Source organism: Miscanthus floridulus, chromosome 1 (genome assembly GCF_019320115.1).
Source record: "Miscanthus floridulus cultivar M001 chromosome 1, ASM1932011v1, whole genome shotgun sequence".
NCBI classification, from domain to species: domain Eukaryota; kingdom Viridiplantae; phylum Streptophyta; class Magnoliopsida; order Poales; family Poaceae; genus Miscanthus; species Miscanthus floridulus.
In genome coordinates, this window is record NC_089580.1 from 195,444,509 (window position 1) to 195,458,127 (window position 13,619).

General features: G+C 44.0%; 2 protein-coding genes across 2 annotated transcripts; both read left to right on the forward strand.

Moving 5' to 3' along the window:
• The first annotated feature begins 1,481 nt into the window (after positions 1-1,481).
• Positions 1,482-5,457, forward strand: LOC136508014 (cysteine--tRNA ligase CPS1, chloroplastic/mitochondrial-like). The gene is made up of 9 exons (XM_066502611.1): positions 1,482-1,799; positions 2,282-2,345; positions 2,746-2,907; positions 3,211-3,381; positions 3,628-3,909; positions 4,005-4,130; positions 4,240-4,452; positions 4,571-4,747; positions 4,845-5,457. The coding sequence occupies exons 1-9, from the start codon at positions 1,606-1,608 to the stop codon at positions 5,121-5,123; spliced, it is 1,668 nt and encodes a 555-aa protein (XP_066358708.1). The 5' UTR covers positions 1,482-1,605; the 3' UTR covers positions 5,124-5,457.
• Positions 5,458-6,283: 826 nt separating this feature from the next.
• LOC136508019 (protein synthesis inhibitor II-like) lies at positions 6,284-7,724 on the forward strand. Its single transcript, XM_066502625.1, has one exon. The coding sequence runs from the start codon at positions 6,744-6,746 to the stop codon at positions 7,560-7,562; it is 819 nt and encodes a 272-aa protein (XP_066358722.1). The 5' UTR covers positions 6,284-6,743; the 3' UTR covers positions 7,563-7,724.
• Positions 7,725-13,619: the final 5,895 nt, after the last annotated feature.

A 13,619-nucleotide genomic window follows, 5' to 3' on the forward strand; every position in this document is an offset into this window, starting at 1 on the left:
ATTCCTGCCGATATAAAACATTATCTTAGCCGTACCACAGAAAGATCTATAGAGTAGAGCCTACGACGTCGCGCTCTCCGTGACTGTGTTAAATTTATAAACTTTGCTTTTTAGATTAAATGTCACTTTTAACGTTGGTATTTAATTTTTACAGTATTGTTATTTTATCGTGTGATCTGTGTGTTTTTAGTACAAAATGTTAGCTATCCCGTAGCAAAACACGGGCACGCTACCTAGTTTTTAAAAAAGACTAAAATTGGAGACATGACCATGAACAACAATGTAGCTCCGAACAATGTGTTGGTAGGTGACACATGAATCAATTTACTCACCAAAATTATAAAAGAATCTACTCTACTCTTATCAAGAACTAATTATATCATCACATGCTAACAATGATCTTAACCACCATGTAATTAGCTAGGATTTTAAATGTGTTCAAAGACACCAACCTTTTGGATGATGGATTCACCATAATTTACTTGGAAGCCTTGCACAAAGTCCAATTGAAAAAGTGCTCTCTACTAGAATGAGAATCAAACAATGTAGCCATCAAAATAACGCTAATTAAGCTATAAAATCAAAGGAGTGGATGCTCGTTACTAACCTTAAAGCAAAAAAGATCAATCCATTCTTCCAAATCCAAGAGCTAGATTTACGGTGAAGAGCAGCCGCAATAATGGAGGGAGTGGCCCAAACGCGCGCCTCTGTGCTCGGGATGGAAGAGAGAAGGAAGGAAAGGACGACGTCGGCTTTTTGTACTGCTATTTTATCACTGTCGGTTCTTGACTCGAACCGACAGTGATAGCACCAAATCACTGTCGGTTCTTGGTTAGAATCAGCAGTGATAAGTGGCCGCCAACTCACTGCCGGTGTAAGCCACAACCGACAGTGATGTGGTCCTTCACTGTCAGTTTTAGCCCAACTCTGATCATTTTCTCATTTTACTGCCGGTTCTCACAAATCCAGCAGTGATGAAGCCGGTAGTGATGTTCAAATCTATAGTAGTGCAGGGAACAAGTGAAATAAGTTTAAAAAAAGGAACAAGTGAAACACAGAAAAAATGTACATCATATTTTACCACCGAATCTATTAAAAGTTTGATTTTAAATTTACTCGCTAAAATCATGCAACTTGTAGCTTTGTTATAAACTTGGGTCTAAATTTATTTTGAGATGTGATGAGCACTTCTGGTAATGGTAAGTTTCAGAATAAGTGAATTGTAATGGTAGAACTTTAAAGTAGAAGAATTGTAATGGCTGGGATAAAAAACCTAAAGAAGGGAAATTTGGATGGTATTGAAGATGTATTGTGAAAGCAAAGTAAAACTTCAGTTACTACAATTTAAGACGCTAGAAGGTTTAGAAGGAATCTTTTAATATTTACCAAAACGAAAACGGGGTCGTATTTGCAAGATTCGCAGCATAGCGCTAGCGCCATAGCTAGGGCCATAGCCCACTCTGCTCAACGGGCACCAGGCACAACCAAAAAGACAGGGGCCCGGCCGCAAAATCCTTTCTCCTCCCCTCCAGCCCCGTCGACCGTCGCCGCGAATACACTTGGCTTTGCGCCTCCACCTTTCTCCAGGCAACCACGGTCCCACCCATGGCGGAGCCACCGCCTCCGCCGCCTCCATCGCAGCCGCAATTGAAGCTATTCAACTCGATGACTAAGGCGAAGGAGCCCTTCCAGCCGCGGGTGGAGGGCAAGGTCGGCATGTACGTCTGCGGCGTTACGCCCTACGACTTCAGCCACGTCGGCCACGCCCGCGCCTACGTCGCCTTCGACGTGCTGTACAGGTACCAGACCCCTTGGATCTGGCGCCCCTCTGGCTTCCTAGATGCGCAATTGGTGGGATCGGTTTATGTAACGGGACGCTTTTACTTGGTGTAATTCAGCTAAAGCATGCCGAAACCGGTGCTTTAAGTTGTGAGTACCTCTAGTTTAGTGATTGAGTCGACTTCTACTGCTCTCGCTGCTTGTACGTGGAATTGTTCTGTATGCTCTGGCGAAATTATCCAGTGAATTTTCGTTTTTGTCATCAGCATAAATTACTCCAATGTATTCAATACGCGATCTGCCTAACTCGGAACATGTTGAGATCAGCTAATGGCATGGTAGTGATACAGCAGTTCTATTATTGTTCAAATCAAACTGTTTCAATGCACCAGATAATTTTTCATGTATTAAGTTTGAATTGAAATTGTGTTATGAAGCTTTTAGTGCTTCTAATTTTTCTTCTTATGCTTTGATAAAATAATTGGTTGTATATTCTATGCAGGTATCTTAAATTCTTGGGGTATGAAGTTGAATATGTGCGTAATTTTACGGACATCGATGATAAGGTAATAAATGCCCAGATCATTTTAGTAGTACTCTTTAATAATTGATAAACAAAAGGAGAAATTTTCGTTTTATACTTATTTGTTTTGTGTTCAACAGCTTCCCTTTTAACAAAGGAGGGCATTACCTATTTTTTGCAACGAAAAGATAAAAAATAAATTGACTATTATCACCCGTGTCAAAGTTGCCCTCTGCATGTGTGCATCTTTCAAAGAGGAACCTTAGGTTTATTATGGTGTGGTTTTTATCTTTCTCCAAGCTAAGAAGTAGTGTGTAGGAATTGCATTGCGCTATAAATTTACCCTTTCTATTCAGATGCTCTCTAGTGTGTGTATATTTGCTGTATATTGTCATATATTTTAATGCTATATAGTGACTCCAGATCTTGTTTTCATTGTGCAGATTATTAGGCGTGCCAATGAAGCTGGTGAAACGCATACAAGTTTGAGTAGCCGGTTTATCAATGAATTCCTTCTTGATATGGCTGCGCTCCAGTGCTTGCCTCCTACACGTGAGCCACGTGTAACAGAACACATTGAGCATATTATAGAGTTGATAACCAAGGTATGTTCAAGTATTGCGGTAAACAGTACCAATCGGTAGTCTAAATGTTTGTGCTACTGTGCATCTGTTGTGAACAGAAGAAACACTGATGATTACACTAACTCATCGCCTTAAAATTTAGTGCAGAACTAAAACCATATCCTCTGCTTCCAGCATAGTGAAAAGTTATGCTTAACTTGCTCTATATTACACTGGTCCTACAAAATTGCACTGTGAATTGTGATCCCTTTTATCTCTTGTATCGTAAGAAATTATTTACTCAGCAATTACAATTATTTCTGCTCTGTATCTGTTTCTGAACAGATAATGCAGAATGGGCATGGCTATGCTATAGAAGGGGATGTTTACTTTTCTGTTGATGGTTTCCCTGAATATCTCCTTCTATCTGGAAGAAAGTTGGATCAAAATCGTGCTGGTGAACGTGTCGCTGTCGATACAAGAAAGCGTAATCCTGCAGATTTTGCCCTGTGGAAGGTAATTTTGATGCAATGGTATTTCTATCTTAGGAATGATTTCATAGAAACCACCATTTGAAGTGCACCTTCCATCTATACTAACAGTATGTGACAATGACATGTAGGACCTTAGGCCACATGTTATTGTTACATGGCCTGGTGGTATAGTGAAAGGTGCACTGAAACGGTGGCATGGATGAAATTTACACTTTAGCTTTTGTGTCTGTCCACTTTCTTCTCATTCTTAGTGGATCACTGTGTGCAGTCTGCCAAGGAGGGTGAGCCCTCCTGGGAAAGTCCTTGGGGGCATGGAAGACCAGGATGGCATATTGAATGCAGTGCAATGAGTGCTCACTATTTAGGACATGTGTTTGATATTCATGGTGGAGGGAGAGATTTGATTTTTCCTCACCATGAAAATGAACTTGCACAGAGCCGAGCGGCTTATCCAGAGAGTGAGGTGATATGCTGGATGCATAATGGCTTTGTGAACAAGGATGACCAGAAAATGTCAAAATCAGAGAATAACTTCTTCACTATCAGAGATGTATGGGGTGAACACATGGCTATTTTTAGCATTTTCTCTGGCTGAGTTTTACTGTTTGGTTACTCTTCAGACCTCTAACAGTTATTTTCTTTCAGATTATTTCTCTATACCACCCGATGGCCTTACGCTATTTCCTGATACGGACACATTATAGATCTGACGTGAATCATTCTGATAAAGCAATTGAGAATGCATCAGATCGTGTATACTACATTTATAAGGTGCTTAAGTAAAGTTCAAATATTGGTTTGTCAGTATCCAACCAATTTGTTGGATATGGGAATTAATCATCTTTTTTGTCTAAATTTGCTCAATGTGAATTCCATGTAGACGTTGTATGACTGTGATGAAATGTTATCTAAATATCGTGAAGAGGCCATCTCTGTTCCAGTCCCAGCCGAGGAGCAAAATCTGGTCAACAGACACCATAAAGCTTTCTTGGACAATATGTCGGATGATCTTAAAACCACAGATGTTCTGGATGGTGAGGATGGCCTCACGGATCTGCTGAAGGCCATTAACAGCAATATGAATGATTTGAAGGTATGTTGGTACTGTTTCTTGCTACCATGTTCCAAGGTTTGAATTTTTAGGAATTGTATGTGGCATTACCCTTTTTCTTTGGATTTCGTGGTTGATATGACACCTTTTCTACTTTCAGAAGCTGCAACAAAAACTAGAGCAAGAGCAGAAGAAGCATCAGAAAAAGCAACAACAGAAGCAACAGCAAACACAGAAACAACCTGAAGATTACATTCAAGGTCTTATTGCTCTGGAGACAGAAATTAAAGATAAACTATCAGTACTTGGTCTGATGCCACCTTCATCTTTGTCAGAGGTACTAAAGCCACTGTCTGTCTATAACTAAATATAATCCAACTATGCTGTCCAATTATGATTACTACATGTTTCATGATCAAACTTTGATCCAACAGGTACTGAATCAATTGAAGGACAAAGCATTAAAGCGAGCAAATTTGACTGAAGAGCAATTGCAAGAGCAGATTCAGCAGAGAACTGTTGCGAGGAAGAACAAGCAGTTTGAGGTGTCTGACGGAATCAGGAAACATCTTGCTACTCTAGGCATTTCCCTTATGGATGAACCCACTTGTACATCATGGAGACCATGCGAACCAGAGCGGCCTGAAGAGTCAGGATCTGTAACTAGTGATCGTGTTCCTGGAAAAATTAACAAAAGCTCAGACCCGGCCTGAAGAGTCAGGATCTATAACTACTGACGCGGTAACTGAAACATTAGCCGATGCTCAGGTGCCACCTTAGGCTGATCAGCTTAGCGTGTCACATTTTGATGTGATATTCTGTAGAGGTTCACTGACCTGTTAAAACCTGTGTTTAGGGTTGTGTAAGAAGGGCTCCCCGTATACAGGACACATTTGGACAAGTTGTGTTCTCCATTTATAGATATAAAAATCCGGTAAAAACCATTTGTGCCAACAGAGGGATTAGTTGTACTTGGCCCTTGTGATCTTCTCTGGTTGTCCTGATACTGTTGATAAGTGTCTAATGGATATGTTTGTTGATGCTCCAGTATGGAATGGTGATTCTGTGCTGATCAAGCAGCTGGCCATCCGGCCGCAACAGATGCGACAGCACAGCTTGTGCGCTCAAATTTTTTCTTTCTTGAATACGCAATTGTGCGCTCAAATTTGTCGGCGAGGATTTGGTGTTTGAAGGTCCAAACATGCAACCAGCTTAAGGCCCTGTTTGATTTCTACAGGGGCGTCGAATATTTAGACATGGAGTATTAAATATAGACTATGAAACTAATTACATAACTTGTGAATAATTTGCGAGACGAATCTTTTAAGCCTAATTAGTCTATGATTTGGCAACGTGTTGCTACAGTAAACATGTGCTAATGATAGATTAATTAGGCTTAAAAATCGTCTCGCAAATTAGCCTCCATTTATGTAATTGGTTTTGTAATTAATCTATATTTAATGCTTTTTATTAGTATCTCAACATTCGATGTGACATAAATTTTAGGAGCGACTAAAGAAACAAACACCCCCTGAAAATGACAATTGCGTGTTTACGGATAGGCCTGCTTCTATCCTTATCCGACTCAAATCTGTCGGCAATGAGTTTCTCTTGTAATAATGCATGGGGCTCAATTTCTTTTTGTCAGTGTCTTTTTTTTTTGGAGTCATTGTTGGGAGCTGCGACCATTATCCATTCTAGATTGTGCGTGAGATATTTATTGGCTGATCAAGTCAACTGGGACTGGGTCTTTTTTTTTTTTTTGAGGGAACTGGGACTGGGTCTTTTATCTACCATGTTCTGTCAGCTTAATCAAAACATTGCACAAAGCCGCCTCTGTACTATTGGTTCTGTCAGCTTAATCAAAACATTGCAACAAGTAATTGTGACGGACCAATTTTCTCACCCGGCTTCCGCAGGGCTGCTAGAAGTGAAGTCACTAGTGGACTCAAACTTGTTGAGCTTTCATAAATCGCGTAATTGCAATCGAGCCGCTCATGAGCTGGTCGTTCTGGGTTTGTGTTGTGTTGAGGGAGAAGAGCACATTACGTGCGACGTGTCGGAGAACATTGCTGACGATTTGTCAGCAAATGTGAATTGAGCATACCCAGGTTAAAAAAAAACATTGCACAAAGCCGCCTCTGATCTGTTGGCTTAGCAAAGTTCGCTTTCCTCAATAATGTCTGGGGCAAAGTAGACTTTTATGTTAGCGTATGAATCACGCCAAAATGCAAGTATAAACTATAGTTCGAAGCTTCATAATCTACACTTCTACACTTCGATTTGTCTCTCTCTTTCTCTCCTAGCGTCCTGATAATCTCATTGTTTCCTCCATGGCTACCAACGCGAACGAAACACAATCGGCGACGAACCCGCTCTTCACCGTCATATTCGACGTGACGAACAACGACAACTACGGCGACTTCATCGCCGGCCTGCGGCACAGGCTAGGCAACCCGAGGCACTTCTCCCGCAACCGCCCCGTCCTCCCGCCGGTGGAGGCTGGCCAGCACCCGCCACGCCGCTGGTTCCACGTCGTGCTCATGACCCAGGCCGGCGCGCTCACGCTGGCCACGCGCGCCGACAACCTCTACCTGGAGGGCTTCCGGAGCCGCGACGGCACGTGGTGGGGGCTCACCCGCGGCCTCATCCCGGGCGCCACCTACCTGGGCTTCGGCGGCTCCTACCGCGACCTGCTCGGCGACTCGGACCGCCTCGCCAGCGTCGCCCTCGGCCCGCAGCAGATGACGGAGGCCGTCAACGCGCTCGCCGCGCGCGTCCCGGCCGACCTCGCCTCCGGCGCGGCGCAGCAGCGGGCGAGGGACGCGCTGCCGGTGCTGCTGCTCATGGTGCACGAGGCCACGCGGTTCGCGACCGTGTCGGGGCTCGTGGCCGGCCTGATGCACCCCAGGGCGGCGATGAAGAACGGCACCATCACCATGGAGATGAAGGCGCAGGTGAACGGGTGGCAGGACCTGTCCACCGCGCTGCTGCGGGCGGACGCGGTGACACCGGGGCAGTTCACGCCGTTCCAATGCATGGGTGTAAGGACGGTGGAGGAGGCCGCCGCGACGGTGGGGATACTGCTGTTCGTTGAGGTGCGCGGCGGGATGACGGCGGAGACGGCATTGCGGTTGTTCCGTGGGAACTAAGAGCAACTCCAGATCTTCGTTTTTTTTTTAAAAAAAAAACTTCCTATTTTGACTTTATTTTTTATAAAAATCTACTCCTGTCCAGCTTGTAGTAAACTTATCCTAAAAATAAGTTGGTAAGGGTACGTTTGGTTTGAAAAATGAGATGATTTATTTTCTTCTCACTCCTCATTTTTTTATTTAATTTATGAAATAGAATAAGTTGATTCATCGATTCCACTAAAATTTATAGAATGGATTCATGATGCATCATCTCATAAAGCAGGTCCACCAGCCAAGCACACTCGCTCAGTAATAACAGTAACAAAGCTCGGCGTAAAAGGCCATGCAGTAAATGGAGTACTACCGTGGACTAGTATATTTGTAAACCTTCCACGCTTTCTATACAAGACTAGAATGTCAAAAATTAGGACAGAAAAAATTGAAGCAACACTAAGCTATGAAGTACGAAGTGACTTTACAAACCAAACACACTAGCTTCGTAGTAACAATAACAAAGCTCGGTATAAAAGGCCATGCAGTAAATGGAGTACTACCATGGACTAGCATATTTGTAAACCTTCCACGTTTTCTAAACAAGACTAGAATGTCAAAAATTAGTTCAGAAAACATTGGAGCAACACTAAGCTAAGCTGGTAGGATCGATGAAAAAAGAAGTGGTGTATATGTGCATACCGAGAGTGGAGCAAACACCTTGGTGATGAACACTTGTCCTACACGTACCATCATCAGTAAAGAGCCTTACGCAGCAGCGCACGGGACTCGCTGTGGTTGAGGAACTCGTCCTCAAGGAACCTCCAGGAGCCACGACTCCACGAGCGTTGAACTAAGGCAGCATCAAGGATTGGAGCAGGTCGTTGGAGACGGTGTCGTAGATCCACCACGTCAACACCGTGCAGTCCATATGGACCCAGACACGACGGTCCGACAGAGCTTCATCGGATAGAACATGGGGAGTCAGGGCGTACTTTTGCCGAGCACCACGAGGAACAGGCCGCACCATTTGCTGAAGTTGTTGGCGGCCGGCTCCAGGGTGAACGGGATCAAGGCCTAAGTGTCAGATATAGAAATTTCTCCCTGCTTTCTGCCCCTATCAATCATGGCCTTCCTGCCCTCCGGCGACGGCGACAAGCCGACAGCCGCCTCGTCGTCGCCAATGGACTTAGGCTCCGGAGGGAAACAAAAATCTTGGTGGGATGGAAACGACCATAGCATCAAGCCATCAACCATCGCCCTCTCCTCGTTGCCTGCCTCTCGGCTCTCGCCCATAGGCTGAATCTTCGTTGTGCGGAAGGTGTGCTGGCCTGCTTGCTTGTAGCGGAAAGGTCGTCGCCGCTGCTAAACAACTCGAGCACGTCGACGCTCTTGCTCGTCAACTCACCAATCACGCTCGATCGGTGGTGCAACCTTTACACACACATGCAGTCACAGAGCTCTTGCACCAATCACAATTCGATCTTACACCAATCACAGATCGATAAACTCGTGACAAGAAGAGAGCTAGGAAGACAGAGTTTCGTTCGAAAGCGTTACAGAGAACTTTTCGGGATAGCCAAGAATTAACTTGCCTACAGCTCCTCCAACAGCCAATAATACATCAGCTAGCTCCTACTTTCTTGTTACTCGCTGCACCATCCTCTGATTCTGCAGCGGCAGCCTCCAGCTCCATTCAAGCTGACACACTCGGCGGCAGGGATGATCTTGGCGCCTAGCCAACGACGCTGGAGCTGCCACAACCGATGCCATTGATTCGGATGGATGGAGTCTTCAGAGACAGGCAGACAGCATGGTAGAGACCAGGAGGAGGTGACCTCTTTCTTGATCTCTTCAAGTTTGTCCTCTCCCAGAAGTCAGAGGTGATGGCGGCATCCACTTCTCATCATTGGTTCAGAGGCAAAAACCAGAGGAGGGAGTGGGAGCAAGTGAAGGTTACACATCACTAGCTCAATTTAAGGGCCGGCGACACATCACATCATCTATTGTACCTGAATCAGGTATTCAGGTATTGAGCACATCATCCCCTAAAAAAAAGGTATTGAGCACATAAACAACATGCGTGCAATAATCTTGTTTAGCACTAAACTTCGCCACTAGCTCATGCTTTCGGAGTTGCCAAAGCAACTGCTCTTCAACTCAACCCTATACTTGATGAAGTTTATTTCGTCTGTCAATAATAACCAAGTTGATGAAGTTTATTTGCAAATGATGAAGAAAAAAACATGTTATAGGAGAAAGACAATAATAAGGGTCTGTTTGGTTCCAGGGACTAGAGACTAAAAGAGAGACTAAATAACCTGTTTGGTTCTGGAGACTAAAAGGCTGAACAAAGACCAAAACACCCCTGACTTTAGCTTCTCTGCTGCCCTTCACCGCAGCCATTGGAGAGGGGAGGGGAGGGGAGGGCTGCCGCCACCGGGCAGCCATCGGAGGGGGAGGGGAGCCCGTCGCCGCAACCATCGGAGAGGGGAGGGGAGGGCCGCCATTGCCGGGCGAGCCTGAGGCGGGCGGATCCGTCGGGGCGGGGCGTGGCGTGAGAGGAGAGAGAGAGAGAGAGGGAGGGGTATGGACTGTAAAGTTGGTCCATTAGTCCCAATAAACCTCTCCTAAGGGATTAGTGGACTAGAGACTAAAAGTCTCTGTAATCCCTCCTATTTGGTTCAAATGGACTAAAAGGGACTAAAAAGTAGTCCCTCCCATGGAACCAAACAGGGCCTGACCAAATAACTTTGGGACTAAATCCTTGGGACAGATTGTTCAAACCAAAATTGCATACAGGACTAGATAGAATTCCGTACATGACTTAAAAAAGAAAGCTTGTATTCCTCTCTCTCTCTCTCTCTCTCTCTCCTGTCTCTTCTTGCACAGCAGCACCTCTTCTCGCGCGAGACTTGGGTAAACTAGTGTGAAACCACTGGTTTTTCGAGCATTTCCACCGGGACTGCTCCACCAGTCCTCGGCGACCCTCACGGCCTCCATGGCCGGCCGGCAGCCTACCGTGGCCAACTTCGGCTGGATGCTGTTTGCTGCCTGCCCGGACGCCTCGCTCGGTGGCCGCATGCTTCTGGGCCCGTTGTTGGATAAGTTTCGGTCACCTCTCAGCCTCCACGGCCGCCCGGCAGCCTACCGTGGCCACAGCATTGGCATAGTATTTGAGACTCAAGAATGAAAATACGGATGCACCTTTGCATTCAGTACCCTTTCCACGATGGAGGTTTGGATGCATCTCAGGAGATTCGACTGCCTCAGCCCCGGTGCAACAATAGAAGACTGGTGGTCGTCTTCTTTGCAAGGCCATAACACAAGACAAAAGTAAACAATTGTAGCGCTGCTCATATATACCGTATACAGCTTGGAACATCCGGAAAGAAGAGAAACAGAAGAATCTTCTAAGGCAAACTAAACTCGTCGATGCAGGTTTTCAATATGGCAAAAGAAGAAATGGCTCTCATGAGAGTTGCTTGTGGGGGCAGCCTTGCATCTGCAAATTAGTTTCAAAAAGAAATGAAAAAACGGTTATATTAGCATCAGGTCGACACAACTCTTAGGAAGATTCTAGACAAAGGATGGCCTTTATTTGGCTCTACTTGCATGACGGCACCGCAGAATCATGGTTTAAAGGGACTTGTTACTTTTGGCATGGTTTTTAGGGCATTTGGCACGGTCTTTTCGCATGAAACCTCATCATATTGTAGCATGGTTTTTCACATGATGTAAATTTAATAAACATGGTGGGCATAGTGGCCTAATGCTGAGCATTAGTCACTGAAAAAGGATTCCATAGCCTTTGGGAAGGCATAAGCGTTCACAAAAAGAATGGCTGAAATGGCAAGGGATCCCGTACTCGCAGAGAGAACCTAGAATCTTGGGTTGAATTTATCAGCAACAAAAACAGAGAACTCGATACCCTTCTGCCCTTCAGCATATGTAGGTTATCATTTCATTCCCACTTCATATCAGAAATATTAAAGCCAAAAAAGTTTGTAATTCTGTAGAGATACCAGGTGCGACGAAAGCTGCTGGGTTACTGCATCAGGCAAGAACAAACTGAACAATCCATGCTGCTAATCACATAGCTTAGCCAAAGTAGGGTCAGTTGCTGATTTCCTTCGGATTCTATGTGGGTCATCTCTGTCTCTCTGAACAATGTGGCGCCAGCTGAAGGAAAACAATGCCATGTGTGAGTGTAACCTTTTCATCTTCAAGGAGCTGGCTTTTGTTTAGTGCACAAAACAACGAGGGCTAAAGCATGGCCACTTTGGATCACTGGGACAAGCAAGGATCGTCAAGGCAAAGTGCCCCGCGTTTTATGGGCTTGAAAGTTCAGACCGCTCCCTGCTCTCCTTTTGCCTTTGGCTGCACCAAGAGCCAGCTTCTTCTGAACCCTGGTTGGCTTCTTCTACTTCACAGAAACGAGAGTGGATGTTGACCGCTTTGGCTTGGTATATGCATGTCACATAGGATAGGAGTATTCTCCAAGCTCTTCTGTTGCATCAGAGATAGGTACTGTATAGAGACTGCACTCTGAAACCCCATACGAAACTGATAAAGGTTGCACTCTGAAATCCCATGGAAAAAACAATCCCCATGTAAATGAAAAGAAAATGATAAAGATTGCACTCTGAAGCCACAAGGGATCAGAGAAGAGAATGTGGGCAGCTTTATTTTCATCAGCTGGAAGTCGCCGTCATGAGCGATATATAAACCTAGCTATCAAATCTAATTTTGCGATAACAAACAAGATGGTTACTACTTTTCAGGGACTGTAGTTCACCTCCTCTGTAAGAAGGGTGTGTTTGACAATGGAATTGAGTGCAAGAGAAAAATATGATGGTTCCTTGCTAATCTGAATGGAGATCAAATTAACATTCCATGCACATCAGGGACTATCTCCTCCACAAGTATGCCATCGAATCAAGGAATGCAGGGTATGTGTACCTTTGCATGCATTTGTGATATTTTCAACAACCCGAACATGAAGAGAAAAAAAAAGCAAGAGACTGATACCAGGATCTGCTTGAAGTAAGGGGCCAGAGATGTTACGGAAACGGACGGTCGAAGAACATTTCCTCACTGTCCTCTCTGCCTAGAAAAGGAAAAAAAAAAAAAAACTTCACAACACGAAAAATAAAGAAAATCAGCACATGAAAGTTGAGAACCAAGCAATGGAAGACATGTCAGAGTGATTGGTCAACTAAGTTCTTTCATTATGTTTTCTATATTGTTATCTGAATAGAATATTCGAACATAAAAAGAAGTGGGAAAACGCCATCTGACCTAACGATGATACAGTTTATCTTAAGATCGACGAGCAATTAAGCAATTAACTGAACATAATATTTGAACATAAAAAGGAGGATCCCAAATCCCCTTTGTCCGATAATCAGATAAATAAATTAATGAAACTCTGTGAGCTCCAGTGAGTTGAATTGACATGCCTTAAAAGGTTTAGGTTTATGTCTTTCTTAAAAATATAGACCCCCATTGAAGCTATGTGAGGTTTCTTTTCTGCTTGGTCCTTTGATAAGCCTAGTACTGTGGTGTCAACTTGCTGCAGAGAATGAAAATAATAATAATGGTTCATAAACTTCTGTTTACCTTAGTTTAATACTTGAGGCAACTAAAATTTGTGCACCCAAAGAATAACAGGAAGTTACCTGCCATAAATTGGCAAACAACGTGTCCTGAACTGGTTATCTAGAGTTGCATCTCCGAGAGCTAGTACCACTGCTAGGTGGTCATACCAAATCTGAGAAACATATATACAGATCTACTGATGGCTTTGATATGTACATCAATGCACTGCTCGTGAAACCATTTCAATGAATGAACTTGGAAATGAGCTTGATCTAAATGGACGAAAGGCATCCCAGGGGTAGTAGCAGCATCATTTTACATCACAAACCTGTTATATGAACACCAATAGGTCAAACAAATCTAACCAGATACCAATTTCTAGTAAATATTTCATCAGACATAGGATTAATAAAAACACTTCAGTTTCTCTGAACAACACTTTTTTCAAAAAAAAAAAAAAAAACCCAGCACTATCAAAGATAA